Below are 17782 nucleotides of genomic sequence, written 5' to 3'. Positions count from 1 at the left end.
TGAAAGTGGACAAGGAGCGTGAGCACTGAAGCACAGCACCACAGGGAGGGGTTTAGGCCTCCGGATGACTGGGCAGGCCTGGATACTATCCAGCCTTCCACAAGAAGCTGGTGGAGCAGAGTGTTCCCTGACTCCTCCAAGGAAAGGAGACTCCCTTTCGCGGTCTGCTAAGTAACGGGTGCCTTCCTAGACACTGGCGTTACCGCTTGACCAAGGAGCCCTCAAGCGGCCCTGATGCGCGTGTGACAGAGGGCTCACCTCTTGCCTTCTAGGTCGCTTCTCACCATGTCCCTTCAGCACCTGACCCTATACCCGCCAGTTATTCCTAGGTTATATTAATAATGCAACAAAGAGTAATATTAAAAGCTAAAGATTTATACTGTTTATAATAATGATTGGTAATTGTCCATGATCATCTCTATATCTAGTTTGTGTTGTGATTATTCTTATTCTAACTATTTTCTTTATTATACTGAAATGGTTTGTGCCTTCAGTCTCTTGCCTCGGCACCCGGGTAATCCTCCACCCACAAGAACTGCCTCAGCCTCCCAAGTAGCTGGGATTACAGGTGCCCACCACCATGCCCAGCTGATTTTTTTTGTGTTTTTAGTAGAGATGGGGTTTCCCCATGTTGGCCAGGCTGGTCTCAAACTCCTGACCTCATAATCCACCAGCCTCGGCCTCCCAAAATGCTGGGATTACAGGTGTGAGCCACCGTGCCCGGCCGTTAGTCAATTCTTATTCCTTTTAATGCTGTGTATTTTCTTTTCTTTTCTTTTCTTTCTTTCTTTCTTTTTTTTTTTGTTTGAGATAGAGTCTGGCTCTGTCCCCCAGGCTGGAGTGCAGTGGCGCGATCTCGGCTCACTGCAACCTCCCGGGTTCACGCCATTCTCCTGTCTCATCTTTCTGAGTAGCTGGGCCTACAGGTGCCCGCCACCACGCCCAGCTAATGTTTTGTATTTTTAGTAGAGGCAGGGTTTCACCATGTTAGCCAGGATGGTCTCGATCTCCTGACCTCGTGATCTGCCTGACTTGGCCTCTTGAAGTGCTGGGATTACAGGTGTGAGCCACCATGCCCAGCATTGTTGTGTATTTTCTTGACCTCCTACATCAGAGGGTAGTGGGCTTTTTTTTTTTTTTGAGATGGAGTCTTGCTCTGCACCAGGCTGGAGTGTAGTGGTGCGATCTCAGCTCTCTGCAACCTCCACCTCCTGGGTTTAAGTGATTCTCCTGCCTCAGCCTCCCGAGTAGCTGGGATTACAGACACACACCACCACACCCAGCTAATTTTTGTATTTTTAGTAGAGACGGTGTTTCACCATGTTGGCCAGGATGGTCTCAATCTCTTGATCTTGTGATCCGCCTGCCTCAGTCTCCCAAAGTGCTGGGATTACAGGCGTGAGCCACCACACCTGGTCTAGAAGGTAGTGATCTTAATATATATTTCAGGTCTTATATGGTGTGCTGGTGGTTAAGTAGACATTGTGGCCTTTTTCTTAAGAGAGAATTGTTTACAATTCTGCAGGCTGTATAAATGTACTTATTTTCTTGCTGGTTCTATCATGGGTTACAATATATTATTTTTCTGATTTTACATATGGCTTTTAAGTATCTGGTATGCAATATAACTAACACATTCCACTCGTTAATGTCACAAAGTGCCACCAGGCACAGAGGCTCACACCTGTAATCCCAGAACTTTGGGGAGCCAAGGCATGTGGATCACTTGAGGTCAGGAGATTGAGACTTGCCTGGCCAACATGGTGAAACCCCATCTCTGCTAAAAATACAAAAAGTAGCTGCGCATAGTGGCGTGTGCCTGTAATCCCAGCTACTCAGGAGGCTGAGGCAGGAAAATCACTTCAACCGTGGAGGCAAAGGTTGTAGTGAGCCGAGCTCCTGCCATTGCACTCCAGCCCGGAGTGCAAGACTCTGTCTCAAAAAAATAAAACTACCAAATTTTTTTTAAAGTCACAAAGTGCCTGTTCTGCATGGATAAAGGTATTTTTATGATATTTATCTAGAAAAATATTGTATTAACATTTTATCTTATTGTTTTCTTTTTTTTTTTTGAAACAAAGTCTGACTTTGTCGCCCAGTCTTAATTGCAGTGGTGCGATCTTGGCTCACTGCAACTTCTCCCTCCCAGGTTCAAGCAATTCTGCCTCAGCCTCCTGAGTAGCTGGGAATACAGGTGCTGGCCATGACACAAGGCTAAGTTTTCTAATCTTTTGTTATCTTCTCAGTGCTATGATTGTTTGACAATACAGAATTTCCATTGATTTTGGTTATCCTTACATGAGCTTGTTGTGGATCATTTACCAATATAGTATATTGTGTGGTCCTATAGCATTTATTTGTATACAGTAAATATGCTGTAAGTATGAAGAATACATTTTTTTCTTCTTTCATAGACAGTGATGTTTTTTGCAAACTCTCATACACTTTAGGGTCACAGTGGAAAAACACTCCTTACTTTAGGCTTACACATGTTTGTGCCCTGTCAGTGTTTTGTCATGATATTAGAAATAGGCTTCCATAGAAATGATTTGAAGTACATGCAATCGCCCTTTATTTATTATAGAATCTTACTCCTTTCGTGTTCCTAAACTTTGAAGCTCATATTTGGAAAGTTTAAAATAAGAATTTTTTTTTGGTTCATATTTACACATTTCAGTATTGTTTATCATCTGTACTTAATTAGAAACCTATTGGTGTTTATATTTTGTAGATATCTCTTCCAAATGCATGATGAAGGTGTTCTCATCCACAGCACAAGGCAATAGAGAAGTGATCCACACAGGGACATTGCAAAGACATGAAAGTCATCACATTAGAGATTTTTGCTTCCAGGAAATTGAGAAAGATATTCATAACTTTGAGTTTCAGTGGCGAGAAGATGAAAGAAATGGTCACGAAGCACCCATGACAGAAATCAAAGAGTTGACTGGTAGTACAGACCGACATGATCAAAGGCATGCTGGAAACAAGCCTATTAAAGGTCAGCTTGGATCCAGCTTTCATTCGCATCTGCCTGAACACATATTTCAGCCCGAATGGGAAATTGGTAATCAAGTTGAGAAGTCTATCATCAATGCCTCCTTAATTTTGACATCCCAAAGAATTTCTTGTAGTCCCAAAACCCATATTTCTAATAACTATGGGAATAATTCCCTCCATTCTTCATTACTCACACAAAAAATGGGAAGTACACATGAGAGAAAAATCTTTCCAATGTAATGAGAGTGGCAAATCCTTTAATTATAGCCAACTCTTAAGGAAACATCAGATAATCCATTTAGGATAGAAACAATATAAATGTGAGGTATGTGACAAGGTCTTTAATCAGAATTGATTCCTTGTATGCCATAGTGGATGTCACACTGGTAAGAAACCTTACAATTGTTATGAGTGTGGTGAGACCTTCAGTCAGACGTCATCCTTTACATGCTATCGTAGACTTCATACTGGAGGGAAACCTTACAAGTGTAGTGAGCATAACAAGACCTTTAGTTGAAATTCAGCCCTTGTAATTCATAAGGCAATTCATACTGGAGAGAATCCTTGCAAGTGTAATGAATGTGGCAAGGTTTTTAATCAGAAAGCACACCTTGCACGTCATCATAGACTTCATACTGGAGAGAAACCTTACAAACATGAAGAATGTGAAAAAGTTTTCAGTCGCAAATCACACCTTGAAAGACAAAAGAAAAACTTAAAAGAGGTGGCGTTGCCCTTGTTTTTGAGAATGCCCTACTGTGTAAGTGGTAGCATTCTTTCTTTTTTTTTTTTTTAAGACAGAGTCTCACCTGAGCGAGCCTCTGCACTGGCCGTATTTATTACTGTTATTAATTTTTTTGTTTTGAGACGGAGTTTCACTCTTGTTGCCCAGGCTGGAGTGCAATGGTGCAATCTTGGCTCACTGCAACCTCTGTCTGTTGGGCTCAAGCGATTCTCCTGCCTCAGCCTCCCAAGTAGCTGGGACTACAGGTGCATGCCACCATGCCTGGTTAATTGTTGTATTTATAGTGGAGATGGGGTTTCTCCATATTGGTCAGGCTGGTCTTGAACCCTTGACCTCAGGTCATCCACCCACCTCGGCTTTCCAAAACGCTGGATTTACAGGCTTGAGCCACCGCGTCTGGCCTGAAGTGGTATTTTTTAGAAAGTAACTAAACCTTTTTTCAGTTTAATGACCCAGGGATGTATTTCTTTTTTTTTTTTTTTTTTTTTTTTTTTTTTATTGATCATTCTTGGGTGTTTCTCGCAGAGGGGGATTTGGTAGGGTTACAGGACAATAGTGGAGGGAAGGTCAGCAGATAAGCAAGTGAACAAAGTTCTCTGGTTTCCCTAGGCAGAGGACCCTGCGGCCTTCCGCAGTGTTTGTGTCCCTGGGTACTTGAGATTAGGGAGTGGTGATGGCTCTTAACGAGCATGCTGCCTTCAAGCATCTGTTTAACAAAGCACATCTTGCACCGCCCTTAATCCATTCAACCCTGAGTGGATACAGCACATGTTTCAGAGAGCACAGGGTTGGGGGTAGGGTCACAGATCAACAGGATCCCAAGGCAGAAGAATTTTTTCTTAGTACAGAACAAAATGAAAAGTCTCCCATGTCTACCTCTTTCTACACAGACACGGCAACCATCCGATTTCTCAATCTTTTCCCCACCTTTCCCCCCTTTCCATTCCACAAAACCGCCATTGTCATCATGACCCGTTCTCAATGAGCTGTTGGGTACACCTCCAAGCCGGGGTGGTGGCCGGGCAGAGGGGCTCCCCACCTCCCAGTAGGGGCGGCCGGGCAGAGATGCCCCTCACCTCCCGGACGGGGCGGCTGGCCGGGCAGGGGGCTGACCCCCCCACCTCCCTCCTGGTCGGGGCGGCTGGCCGGGCAGAGGGGCTCCTCACTTCCCAGTAGGGGCGGCCGGGCAGAGGCGCCCCTCACCTCCCGGATGGGGCGGCTGGCCAGGCGGGGGGCCGAACCCCCACCTCCCTCCCGGACAGGGCGACAGGCTGGGCAGTGGGCTGACCCCCCCACCTCCCTCCCGGACGGGGCGGCTGGCCAGGCGGGGGGCTGACCCCCCACCTCCCTCCCGGACGGGGCGGCTGGCCAGGCTGGGGGCTGACCCCCCACCTCCCTCCCGGACAGGGTGGCAGGCTGGGCGGTGGGCTGACCCCCCCACCTCCCTCCCGGACAGGGCGGCTGGCCGGGCTGAGGGGCTCCTCAATTCCCAGTAGGGGCGGCCGGGCAGAGGCGCCCCTCACCTCCCGGACGGGGCGGCTTGCTTGGCGGGGGGCTGACCCCCCCACCTCCCTCCGGGACGGGGCGGCTGGCCGGGCGGGGGGGCTCCTCACTTCCCAGTAGGGGCGGCCGGGCAGAGGTGCCCCTCACCTCCCGGACGGGGCGGCTGGCCAGGCGGGGGGTTGACCCCCCCACCTCCCTTCTGGACGGGGTGGCTGGCCGGGCGGGGGGCTGACCCCCCCACCTCCCTCCCGGACAGAGCGGCTGGCCGGGCAGAGGGGCTCCTCACTTCCCAGTAGGGGCGGCCGGGCAGAGGCGCCCCTCACCTCTCGGACCGGGTGGCCGGCCAGGCGGGTGGCCGAACCCCCACCTCCCTCCCGGACAGGGCGGCAGGCTGGGCGGTGGGCTAACCCCCCCACCTCCCTCCCGGACGGGGCGGCTGGCCGGGCGGGGGGCTGACCCACCCACCTCCCTTCCGGACGGGGCGGCTCGCCGGGCGGGGGGCTGGCCCCCCCACCTCCCTCCCGGACGGGGCGGCTGGCCGGGCGGGGGACTGACCCCCCCCACCTCCCTCCTGGACGGGTTGGCTGGCCGGGCGGGGGGCTGACCCCCCCACCTCCCTCCCGGACGGAGCGGCTGGCCGGGCAGAGGGGCTCCTCACTTCCCAGTAGGGGTGGCCGGGCAGAGGCGCCCCTCACCTCCCGGACAGGGTGGCTGGCCGGGCGGGGGGCTGATCCCTCCACCTCCCTCCCGGACGAGGTGGCTGCCGGGCGGAGACGCTCCTCACTTCCCAGACGGGGTGGCTGCTGGGCGGAGGGGCTCCTCACTTCTCAGACGGGGCGGTTGCCAGGCAGAGGGTCTCCTCACCTCTCAGACGGGGCGGCCGGGCAGAGACGCTCCTCACATCCCGGACTGGGCGGCAGGGCAGAGGTGCTCCCCACATCTCAGACGATGGGCGGCCGGGCAGAGAGGCTCCTCACTTCCCAGATGTGATGGCGGCTGGGAAGAGGCGCTCCTTGTTTCCTAGATGGGATGGCGGCCGGGCAGAGACGCTCCTCACTTTCCAGACTGGGCAGCCAGGCAGAGGGGCTCCTCACATCCCGGACGATGGGCGGCCAGGCGGAGACGCTCCTCACTTCCCAGACGGGGCGGCAGCCGGGCAGAGGCTGCAATCTCGGCACTTTGGGAGGCCAAGGCAGGCGGCTGGGAGGTGGTTGTAGCGGGCCGAGATCACGCCACTGCCCCAGGGATGTATTTCTAAAGGACTTGGGAGCGATCCTTTTAAGGCAAACAAGGGAGATAGTACCTCTATCTTAGTAGGAAATTAAATAATTCAAACATCAAATGTTTCAAATTAAAAGCTACCGACCTTTAAATAATTCTGAGCCTTGAGAGGAACGTGGTCATGCAACCAGAGTCCAGTGGCATGCAGGTGCAAGGTTTTTTGTTTTTTGTTTTTTTTTTTTTTGAGACAGAGTCTCGCTCTGTCGCCCAAGCTGAAGTGCAGTGGTGCGATCTCGGCTCACTGCAAGCTCCACCTCCTGGGTTCATGTCATTTTCCTGTCTCAGCCTCCCCAGTAGCTGGGACTCCAGGCGCCCACCACCACTCCTGGCTAATTTTTTGTATTTTTAGTACAGACAGGGTTTCACTGTGTTAGCCAGGATGGTCTTGATCTCCTGACCTTGTGATCCACCCACCTCAGCCTCCCAAAGTGCTGGGATTACAGGCATGAACGACCGCGCCCAGCCGCAGGCGCAACTTTTTTGAGTTTTCCTGGCCAGTCACAGTGGCTAAAGCCTGTAATCCCAGCATTTTGGGAGGCCGAGGTGGGCGGATCACTTGAGGTCAGGAGTTAGAAACCAGCCTGGCCAACGTGGTGAAACCCCATCTCCAGTAAACATACAAAGCCATTACAGGGCGTGGTGGGGCATGCCTGTATTCCCAGCTACTTGGGAGCCTGAGGCAAGAGAACTGCTTGAGCCAGGGAGGTGGAGGTTGCAGTGAGCCGAGATCATGCCACTGCACCCCAGCCTGGGCGACAGAGCAAGACTCCATACCAAAAAAAAAAAAAAAAAAAAAAAGCTATATAATTCAGTTTCCTAATATCAGTTTAAAAAAGAAAAGTTTTGGCCAGGCAAAGAGGCTCACGCCTGTAATCCCAGCATTTTGGGAGGCCAAGGCGGGAGCATCATGAGGTCAGGAGATCGAGACCATCCTGGCTAACACGGTGAGACCCCCGTCTCTACTAAAAATACCAAAAATTAGCCAGGCATGGTGGCGTGCACCTGTAGTCCCAGCTACTCAGGAGGCAGAGGCAGAAGAATTGCTTGAACCCAGGAGGCGGAGGTTGCAGTGAGCCAAGATCACACCACTGCACTCCAGCCTGGGTGACAGAGCGGGACTCTGTCTCAAAAAAATAAAAAAAGAGGGCCGGGAGCGGTGGCTCACGCCTGTAATCCCAGCACTCTGGGAGGCCGAGGCGGACAGATCACGAGGTCAGGAGTTCGAGACCAGCCTCAACATGGAGAAACCCCGTCTCTACTAAAAATACAAAATTAGCCAGGCGTAGTGGTGCATGCCTGTAATCTTAGCTACTCGGGAGGCTGAGGCAGGAGAATTGCTTGAACCTGGGAGGTGGAGGCTGCGGTGAGCCGAGATAGCGCCATAGCACTCCAGCCTGGGCAACAAGAGGGAAACTCTGTCTCAAAAGAAAAGAAAAGAAAAAAACACAAAAGTTTTCCTGTAGATAATTAGGAAGACTGAGCAGCCCCAGAGACAAGACCTCTTGGCATCATTGTCCCTCTTTTTTCTTTTTTTTTTTTTTTTTTGAGACGGAGTTTCTCTCTGTCACCCAGGCTGGAGTGCAGGGGTGCAATCTCAGCTCACTGCAAGCTCCGCCTCCTGGGTTCACGCCATTCTCCTGCCTCAGCCTCCCAAGTAGCTGGTACTACAGGCGCCCATGACCACACACGGCTAATTTTTTGTATTTTTAGTAGAGATGAGTTTCACTGTGTTAGCCAAGATGGTCTCGATCTCCTGACCTTGTGATCTGCCCGCCTCGCCTCCCAAAGTGCTGGGATTACAGGTGTGAGCCACCGCACCTGGCCGATTGTCCCTTCTTATGTAGTGATAATGTAACCTTCCTTGAAGTGTATCAATCCATCACCAGTCAAGTTGCTGCAACTTATCCACTGGTCTTGAATGGAAAATGTGTTGATTCTGCTAAAGCTTCTCTGTCTTTCCCTGTGTGTGAAACCTTAACATCTCTACTTGGGAACACAGACCCCCTTCATTTGGAGTTGATGTTTCCAGGTGTCTATCCTCAAGCTTTGTGTTCACATAAACTCTATACTTAATCATGTATTCTAAATTTTATTATTTACTGCTGACGTCAGTTTCTGTCGGATTGTAGGAGCCTCACTAGAGACGGCACCTGTCGCCATGTTGTAAAACTCACACTTGTCAAAAAGACATGGGTTAGCGTTTTCCCCCCTTCCTCAGGATGAAGCTAATTAACTGACACAAATGGTCACCTCCACTACCAACTAGAGCCAGGATGAACTATGTGTGACCAAGGGTGTTGTCAAGTCCTCTTCCCTGAGGACTGATTAGTGTTTATCTTGAAAACATGTACTTAGGCTGGGCGCGGTGGCTCACACCTGTAATCCCAGCATTTTGTGAGGCGGAGGTAGGTGGATCACCTGAGGTCAGGAGTTTGAGACCAGCCTGACCAAAAAGGTCAAACTCCGTCTCTCCTAAAAATACAAAAATTAGCCCAGCATGGTAGCAGGCGCCTGTAGTTCCAGCTATTCGGGAGGATGAGACAGGAGAATTGCTTGAACCCAAGAGGTGGAGGTTGCAGTAAGCCAAGATCGTGCCACTGCACTGTAGCCTGGGCAACAGAGTGAGACTCTTGTCTCCCAAAAAAAAAAAAAAAAGAAAGAAAGAAAAAAGACAAAAGAAAACATGTACTTAATGGGTTGTACAGAACAGTGAGGTTTCTCTCTCTGTTTTCAACCTCTCAACTGTTTGCCTCTATTTCCCATTACATTCAGGTCTAAGGCTCTTTATTAATAAAATGGTTGTTATTTCCTTCTCTGTTATAGTGAAGATGATTTTTCATCTGGGGAAGATTTTTTAGTTTTCAATTGTATTTTGTCAACATTTAAAAAGTGAAGTAAAGAGTATTTCTTGGGCCCGGCACAGTGACTCATGCCTGTAATCCCAGCACTTCGGGAGGCCGAGGCAGGCGGATCACTTGAAGTCAGGAGTTCGAGACCAGCCTGGCCAACATGGTGAAACCCTGTCTCTACCAAAAGAACAAAAATTAGCCGGGCATGGTGGCACGTGCCTGTAATACCAGCTACTATGCAGGCTGAGTCAGAAGAATTGCTTCAATCCAGAAGGCAGAGGCTGCAGTGAGCTGAGATCTTGCCAATGCACTCCAGCCTGGGTGACAGAGAAATACGCTGTCTCAAAAAAAAAAAAAAAAAAAAGAAAAAGAAAAAAAGTAAATAAAAAAAAGAAACTAATAGATGTCATCCACAATTGTGCTGGGACAACTAACTGGATATCCACATGGAAAAGAATAATGTTGGATCCCTATCTCACACAATGAAAATTTTATTTTAAAAATTAAAAAAAAAAAGAGATGAGGAAGGGATCCCTGCGGGAGGGGGTGTTACTTTGTCACCCAGGTTGGCTTGGACCTCCGGGCTCAATGATCCTCCCGCCACTGCTTCCTGAGTAGCTGGACCTCAGGCTCCCGCCCCCACTTCCACATTTCTGCTGTGTTTAAGCAGCAGGTGGTGACCTCACTCCTCCCTGGCCTGAACACTCCCTCCGGCATCCCAGGCGGTGGCCCTAGGGAAGTCTCTGAAGCTGAGCGCAGGGCGGACTCTCCCTCCCAAGCAAATGGAGAATAGAAAGGGAGAGATTTCTATTCTGTTCTGTGTACCATCAGCATGAGATCGTACTTTCTGCCTAGGCAGAGCTTTGCATTTCACGTTCTAGTTTGCATCCCTGTTCCAGACAATTCCAGGGCTTTTGAATCATGCCTCAGCCTTCCTGGCCACTCTTGCCTCCAGTGTAGCAGGACGAGCCACAGACAAAACCTCTCAGACACCGAGTTGTAGAAGGAAGGGCTTTATTCAGCTGGGAGCATCGGCAAGCTGCCTTAAAATCCGAGCTCCCCGGGTGCACAATTTCTGTCCCTTTTAAGGGCTCACAACACTAAAGACTGCGCATGAAAGGGTCGTGATTGAGCAATCTAGGGGATATGTAACAGGGACTATAGTCCCAGATACAGGGGTTTCGTGCACTGGTAGAGAGAAACAGAACAGGGCAGGGAGTTTCATAATGTTCTTCTATACAATGTCTGGAATCTATGAAAAACATTGGTTTCTAAGTTATGAGTTGATTTTTAACTATTGGGTTTAGGCCAGGCAGGCCCAGGCCTGGTTTTGGGCCTGGCGCAGGGCTGCCTGTCTTCGGTTTTACTTCCTTGTTGTTTTTTTTCTTAAAACAGGTACTGAGTATAAAACAATGTGAGAGGGTGTGTCTCTTCCCTCACCAAAACCTGAAAAACAGAGGCTGGGTGCGAGGCTGCGAGAAGCACAGGTCCGCCCCGGCCCCGCGTCTGCCGGTTCTACAGGGCAGGTCTCTCCGCCTGGCGCCCCGCCCCTACCTCGCCCAGGCCCCGCCCACCTCCTCGTTGGCTCCACGGAGGCCTGGCTTCTGTCCTGTGCTTGTAGATTCGCCCGGACCAGGAAGCGGATCGCGTGGACTGAAAGTCACACTGTGGCCTTGAGTTTTGCTCTGTGTTGTATGGAGGCTGTGCCTCCAGGTCCCCGGCAATTCTGTACCTGGGATGTGGGGTCTCCACAGACCTGGAAATTCTCTCCCTTCTTCCTTCAACAAGAGCAAATGGAGACATTCCCCTAGGAGTCCGGAAGTCACTTCCTTTTGGGTTTAAAGTCGCCCTGAGGCTGCCCTGTCCTCGGTCTTTTTGCTATAGGGCAATGTATACAGTTTGTATCGCGTAGTTTTCCCGTTCACAACCGTTTGTTGACTCCTCCCACCCCGCGCTTTTTAAAGTCCTCACCCGAGAGGTGGATTCCTGCTCTGGCGCCTCCCAGCTTCACACTCGTCGGCCCCTGGAGCCCAGCGCTGACACCACAGTCCCAGGGAGGCCGCGTTCTCTGCCTGGTGGTGGGATCCTGCGGACCCCACCCTTGTCCGAAGGCGTCATCGCCCCCCATCTCCCTCCTCATGCTGGGCCCTGCTGCTCCCCAAGTCTCCCCTCCGCAGTCACCGCTTTCCCTGAGCCCGCGTTGGGGAGGTACCCGGGGCCTGTCCTGTGACACGGGGTGTTCTTGCCTGCCCAGCTCCAGCCCCTGGAAAATGCGCTTCTCCGGGATGCGGGCGTCTTACGCCAAACCATCCTGTGATTGTGTGGGCCAAAGGGATCAGGAGACAGAGAGAGGGACTGAGAGAGCAGTAGAAAACCTGAGACAGATAAAAGAAGACTGAGAAAGACCCATAACAGATGGCAAAGTAGGGGATGGTCAGGGATTTGCCAAGAGACAGCAAAAGTGAAAAAACCAAAGATAACAAAGCAGGAGGAGAAAAGCAACTGGAGAAATGTAGAGAAAAGCTGGATGTACAGAGAGATGAAGGACAGACAGCAAGGTAGGGAGAGGGGCAGCAAACAGAAAGGCTCATCAGAATGAGGGAGAGGAGGAGGGATTTGGAGCCAGGGCAGACAGAGCAGAGTGGTGCTGGTGGCAAGGAGAACAGAGGGAGAACCATAGCAGGGAGGATACCTGGGAAATCTGGGGTGCCAGAGAGTGGGGCCAGAGGGGTATAACGGGGAAGAGAGAATTTAACAGGGAGAGCTCAGGAGGCACAGAGATGGGAGAAGAAGGAAATATATGGAGATTGAGAACAATCTAAAGATTGGGGAGAAGGAGTAACAAGAGGTTAAATAAGTTGTGGTTGGAGTCCAGCTAATTTTTGTATTTTTAGTGGAGACAGGATCTCACCACGTTGGCCAGGCTGGTCTCAAACTCCTGACTTCAGGTGATCCACCTGCCTTGACCTCCCAAAGTGCTGGGAATACAGGCGTGAGCCATCACACCTGGCCACCTATGTATTCTTGAATGAAAAAATTTACTTCTGTCTTAGTTCAACAGCTGACTCTCTTTCCCTGTTTTCTTTTCTTTCTTTCTTTCTTTCTTTTTTTTTTGAGATGCAGTTTTGCTCTTGTTGCCCACGCTGAAGTGCAGTGGCACGATCTTGGCTCACTGCAATCTCCGCCTCCCGGGTTCAAGTGATTCTCCTGCCTCAGCCTTGCTGAGTAGCTGGGATTACAGCCATTCGCCACCATGCCTGGATAATTTTTGTATTTTCAGTAGAAACGGGGTTCCTCCATGTAGGTCAGGCTGGTCTACAATTGCCCAACTCAGGTGATCCACCTACCTCGGCCTCCCTATTTTCAAGGTCAATAGCTGTGTGTTTACACTTTTGCATTTTGTAAATGTTACTGTAATTTTCTTGTAAGGAAAAATTAAATGTTAGGAATTAATGGCATCAGAACCTTGCAAAAGAAGTTTCTTTAGCCCAGGTATGTGTAAGATGCTTCTCTAATTTTCAAGGATGGGGTGATAAAGACCAACCCTTCCCACTAGCCCTTCCAGGCCCCCATGTAAGAATTCAGGCACATCTTCTTACTCATCTCAGACCTTCTCAGGGTAACTCGGTGAAAATGTTTTCACTGTGAGGACATCACAGCGAAATCTAAAGCAGTCATGTCATTCCCTGGCAGGGAACCCTCCACTGGCTTCCTGTGTTCCCCAGGACAAAAGCCCAACTCCTCACTGTGGCTCCACAGCCCTGTGTCCAGGGCCCCTGCCACTGTCCAGCCTCCTCCTGGGAGCTTGCCTCCATCTCATGAATCCCTCTGCCCCAGTCACATTTGCTTTTCTCTTTTCCCAGATATCAAAACACTTCCTGTCTCAGGTCATTGTCCTGCTCTTATCCTATGTCCCTAAATGGTGACAGCCCTGTCCCTTTCTCCTCCTTCAGATCTAGGCTCAGAGATATCTCCCATGTCCTCCCACTGCCATCTGAAGTTCCCTCTGCCCGTCAGTCTCTATCACGTTACTCAGGTTTATTATCTCTGCATCAACCACATCAGAAATGAAGATTTTTTTTTTTTTTTCCAAACAGAGTCTCACTCTGTCCTCCAGGCTGTGAGTGCAGTCTCATGATCTTGGCTCACTGCAACCCCTGTCTCCTGGGTTCAAGTGATTCTTATGCCTCAACCTCCCAAGTAACTGAGATTACAGGTGTGTGCCATGACACGTGGCTAATTTTTGTATTTGTATTTGTATTTTATTTTATTTTAGAGTCTTATTCTGTCACTCACGCTGGAGTGCAATGGTGTGATCTTGGCTCACTGCAACCTTCACATCCCAGGTTCAAGTGATCCTCCAACCTCAGCCTCCTGGGTAGCTGGGATTACAGATGCCTACAAAGCCCGGCTACTTTTTGTATTTTTAGTAGAGATGAGGTTTCACCACGTTGGCCAGGATGGTCTTGAACTGCTGACCTCAAGTAATCCACCCACCTTGGCCTTCCAGAGTGCTAGTATTACAGGCTTGAGACATTGCGCCCAACCCAATTTTTATATTTTTGGTACAGACAGGGTTTCACCATGTTTGCCAGGCTGGTTTCAAACTCCTGAGCTCAAGTGATCCTTCCACCTCAGCTTCCTAAGTAGCTGGGATGGCAGAAACACAGACGTGCACCACCATACCTGGCTAAGTATTTGTATTTTTGATAGAGGAGTTTCACCATGTTGCCCAGGCTGGTCTCAAACTTCTGAGCTCAAGCAATGTATCTACCTTGGTCTCCCAGAGTGCTGGGATGACAGGCATGAGCCACCACACCCAGCCTCTGCATGTGGTTTGGTCAGGTCTGGGTCTGTGCCCTGAAGGGGAGTTCATTCCAGCCCAGATCCCTACTGCTGCAGCGTGTGTGTGGGCTTCTCCAGAAGGGGAGTGGGAGTTTTCCTATAGGAGTTTATTGTCCCTGGTATGGTGGGCAGCAGAGGGGACCATATTTCCCAGGGTGAGGTCTCCTTTGTATGTGTCATTTTACAGGGAGGGGGTATGTTGACTGAGCAATAAACAACATATTTCTAACATTCAGGATTGACTTCTAAAGACTCTGGGTACGTGAGGAAGAAACTCAGAAGAGGAAGAGGAAAGCAAAAGAGTCAGAGATGGCTCTTCCTCAGGTGAGATGATATTCTCTGTAGATTGTTCTGTCTCCTTCCTTTCAGAAATGCTGGGCCTTGGAGTTGGGAATCTTCTCTGAGTCTGAAGCATCCTGCCTGACAGGTTTGCTCACACTCACCCATGCCTTCCCTCAGTCCCTCTCATCTCACCTAGGTTCCAACTCTAGTGACCCAATGACATGAACATGAGAAGAGGTGGCAGTAGGCATGGTCCTGGGAAGGGCTCACACACAGACATGGATGGAGACGGGGTGAGGGTCCCATGGTGTCAGTGGTGTTGGGCAGCAGGGATTGTTCAGGGGCCACATCTGGATGCACTGTCAGTTCTCTGTGGACCAAGATTAGAGCAACTGCCAATGGAAGTCACGTATTAATGTGCACAAAGAACATGGTAAATTCTAGAAAAGACCGATAAGAGGAAATGTTTTCTGCCTGATATTCAACTACATTTTTAGGTAATTGAGTGAGTCTGACCAACATGGAGAAACCCTGTCTCTAGCAAAAATACAAAATTAGCTGGGCATGGTGGTGTGTGCCTGCAATCCCTGCTACTCAGGAGACTGAGGCAGAAGAATGACTTGAAATCGGGAGGCGGAGGTTGCAGTGACCTGAGATTGCACCATTGCACTCCAGCCCAGGTAACAAGAGCAAAACTCTGTCTTAAATAAATAAATAAATAAATATAATGGAAATGAATGATACATGAATGATTCCATCATTAGGTTAAGAATACGGAATCAACATAAATAATAGCAGGAGATTCATTCAACCATTCTTAGCACATTACGCTCATGGAGACAGTGGTGTTACTGTGGAGAGGCTTGTGAAACAGGCTTTTGGTAAAAATGATTACAATTTTTCTCAAATATGGGAGCAGTACTTTTTTTTTATTCTAGAGGATAAAGCTATATTCTCATTCCACCTATTGTTATTATTTCTGTTGTTTGTTTCTGAAATGGAGTCTTGCTCTGTCACCCAGGCTGGAGTGCAGTGGCATGATCTTGGCTTACTGCAAACTTTGCCTCCCGGGTTCAAGTGATTCTTCATCCTCCAGGCCAGGCAGTTGAAAGGGTGATTGCTTCCTCTAGGATGGGGCATTTCCTGTTTTCTTAGATCTGACAAGATTCCCCCCAGCCCCCAGTTGTCAATGTGTCCTTTTCCACCAAGGTGAGATTCCTCTTCAGTTAAACAAAACTTGCTACTTTTTATATATTTAAAACATATATATATATGTATATGTATGTATATAATACATATATGTGTATGCGTATGTATATAATACATATATGTGTATGCGTATGTATATAATACATATATGTGTATGCGTATGTATATAATACATATATGTGTATGCGTATGTATATAATACATATATGTGTATGCGTATGTATATAATACATATATGTGTATGCGTATGTATATAATACATGTATGTGTATGCGTATGTATATAATACATGTATGTGTGTATGTATGTATATAATACATATATGTGTGTATGTATGTATATAATATATACACACACATCCCCACACATATACACACACATATATATGTACACACACATATACATACACATACATATGTACACACACGTATATATTTTGAAAATCTTTTATATTTTGAAAATCTGGGACAAATGACAACCCTTTGTATTAACATCTAGTTTTTTGTGAGTCTGTGTAGGTTTTATTATTTTGTGAACATTTAAAAAATGGATTTTGTACTTTGAGTAAGTTTGTTTTCATGTATTTTATTTTATTTTGAGACGGGGTCTCACTTTGTTGCCCAGGCTGGAGCGCCCTGGCATGATCGTAGCTCACTGCACCCTCTACCCTCAGGGTCAAGCCATCCTCCCACCTCAGCCTTCAAAGTAATTGGAACCACAGGTGCCTGCCACCATGCCCGGCTAATTTTTTATTTTTAATTTTGAGACCTAGTTTCTGTTGCCCAGGCTGGAGTGCAGTGACGTGATCTGGGATCACTGCAACCTCTGCCTCCTGGGATCAAGCCATTCTCCTGCCTCAGCCTCCCACGTAGCTGGGACTACAGGCATGTGTCACTGCACCTGGCTGATATTTTACTGTGGACGTTGTCATCTGTGAAGACATCACTCATGCTCTGTCTCTTCGAGATACTGAATGTCACTTGGTGTGTCCATAAAAGTTTCAAACATTTCTAGAGCAGGAACCCTGCATTGATTTTTTATTTATTTCTTGTATTTTTTTACAAACATAAGAAATTCATACTGACAGGGTGTCTTGACCTCTTCAAAAAGTATAATAAAGACATCATGTGAGGCCGGGCACGGTGGCTAATGTCTGTAATCCCAGAACTTTGGGAGGCTGAGGTGGGCAGATCACGAGGTCAGGAGATCGAGACCATCCTGGCTAACACGGTGAAACCCCATCTCTACTAAAAATACAAAAAAATTAGCCAGGCATGGTGGCAGATGCCTGTAGTAGTACTATCTACTTGGGAGGCTGAGGGAGGAGAATGGCATGAACCTGTGAGGTAGAGCTTGCAGTGAGCCGAGATCATGCCACTGCACTCCAGCCTGGGTGACAGGGCGACACTCCATCTCAAACAGAAAAAGAAGAAAAAAAAATACATCATGTGGTGAAAAATCCCTTACTCAGATTTGTCAGAACATTCACTACAATTAAATCCTTGCTTTCCCCTCTCCTCTTCTCATTTTCTGTAAAGATAAGAACTCCTCTCATAACCATTTGCTTAAAATGTGTTTTCATTTCAGGGTCTGTTGACATTCAGGGATGTGGCTATAGAATTCTCTCAGGAGGAGTGGAAATGCCTGGACCCTGCTCAGAGGACTCTATACAGAGACGTGATGTTGGAGAATTATAGGAACCTGGTCTCCCTGGGTGAGGATAACTTCCCTCCTGGGGATGTGCCCTTGTGTATCTTTGCATTTTCTCTTGTTTCTCTTGGGAGCCACATTCTTGCTTGACTAAAATGGAAGCCGTATTGATTTTGAAATGAAAAGCTTCATGATGTAGCATCTGGACTTTCACTGTCCCCTTTGTTTAGATGTTCTGCATTCTTCATGATACCTCAATGTGGGTTCCAGGACTAAAGTAGGCATAAAACTTTATGGCAGGCTGGGCATGGTGGCTCACGCCTGTCATCCCAGAACCTTGGGAGGTGTGTGGATCACTTTAGATCAGGAGTTGGAGAGCAGCCTGGCCAGCATGGAGAAACTCAGTCTCTACTAAAAA

At 48.6% G+C, this 17782-nt stretch overlaps 2 protein-coding genes across 5 annotated transcripts in view; both read left to right on the top strand.

The window, feature by feature from the left end:
* Positions 1–17782, top strand: part of ZNF888 (zinc finger protein 888) — a 39776-nt gene that overhangs the window by 11593 nt on the left and 10401 nt on the right. Inside the window, exons 2-5 of one of the 4 annotated variants that reach the window (XM_063701600.1) lie at positions 10774–10865; positions 13476–13594; positions 14460–14547; positions 17302–17428. In XM_063701600.1, the coding sequence (XP_063557670.1) occupies positions 14533–14547; positions 17302–17428 (142 nt within the window). In that variant the 5' untranslated portion in view covers positions 10774–10865; positions 13476–13594; positions 14460–14532. The remainder of the gene's footprint in view (positions 1–10773; positions 10866–13475; positions 13595–14459; positions 14548–17301; positions 17429–17782) is intronic. The other 3 variants (XM_063701601.1, XM_063701599.1, XM_031004632.3) reach the window with 3 other exon arrangements.
* Positions 1979–4207, top strand: LOC109024170 (putative protein ZNF321). The gene has a single exon (XM_055370402.2). It carries the CDS (start codon positions 2749–2751, stop codon positions 3238–3240), a length of 492 nt encoding a protein of 163 aa, XP_055226377.1. The 5' UTR covers positions 1979–2748; the 3' UTR covers positions 3241–4207.

The sequence above is a fragment of the Gorilla gorilla genome, chromosome 20, assembly GCF_029281585.2.
Source record: "Gorilla gorilla gorilla isolate KB3781 chromosome 20, NHGRI_mGorGor1-v2.1_pri, whole genome shotgun sequence".
NCBI lineage: Eukaryota > Metazoa > Chordata > Mammalia > Primates > Hominidae > Gorilla > Gorilla gorilla.
This window is presented reverse-complemented; position numbering and strand designations above follow the sequence as displayed.

Coding starts and splice junctions, on each gene's coding strand:
- LOC109024170 (XM_055370402.2), top strand. CDS start 2,749: ATGATGAAGGTGTTCTCATCCACAGCACAAGGCAATAGAGAAGTGATC.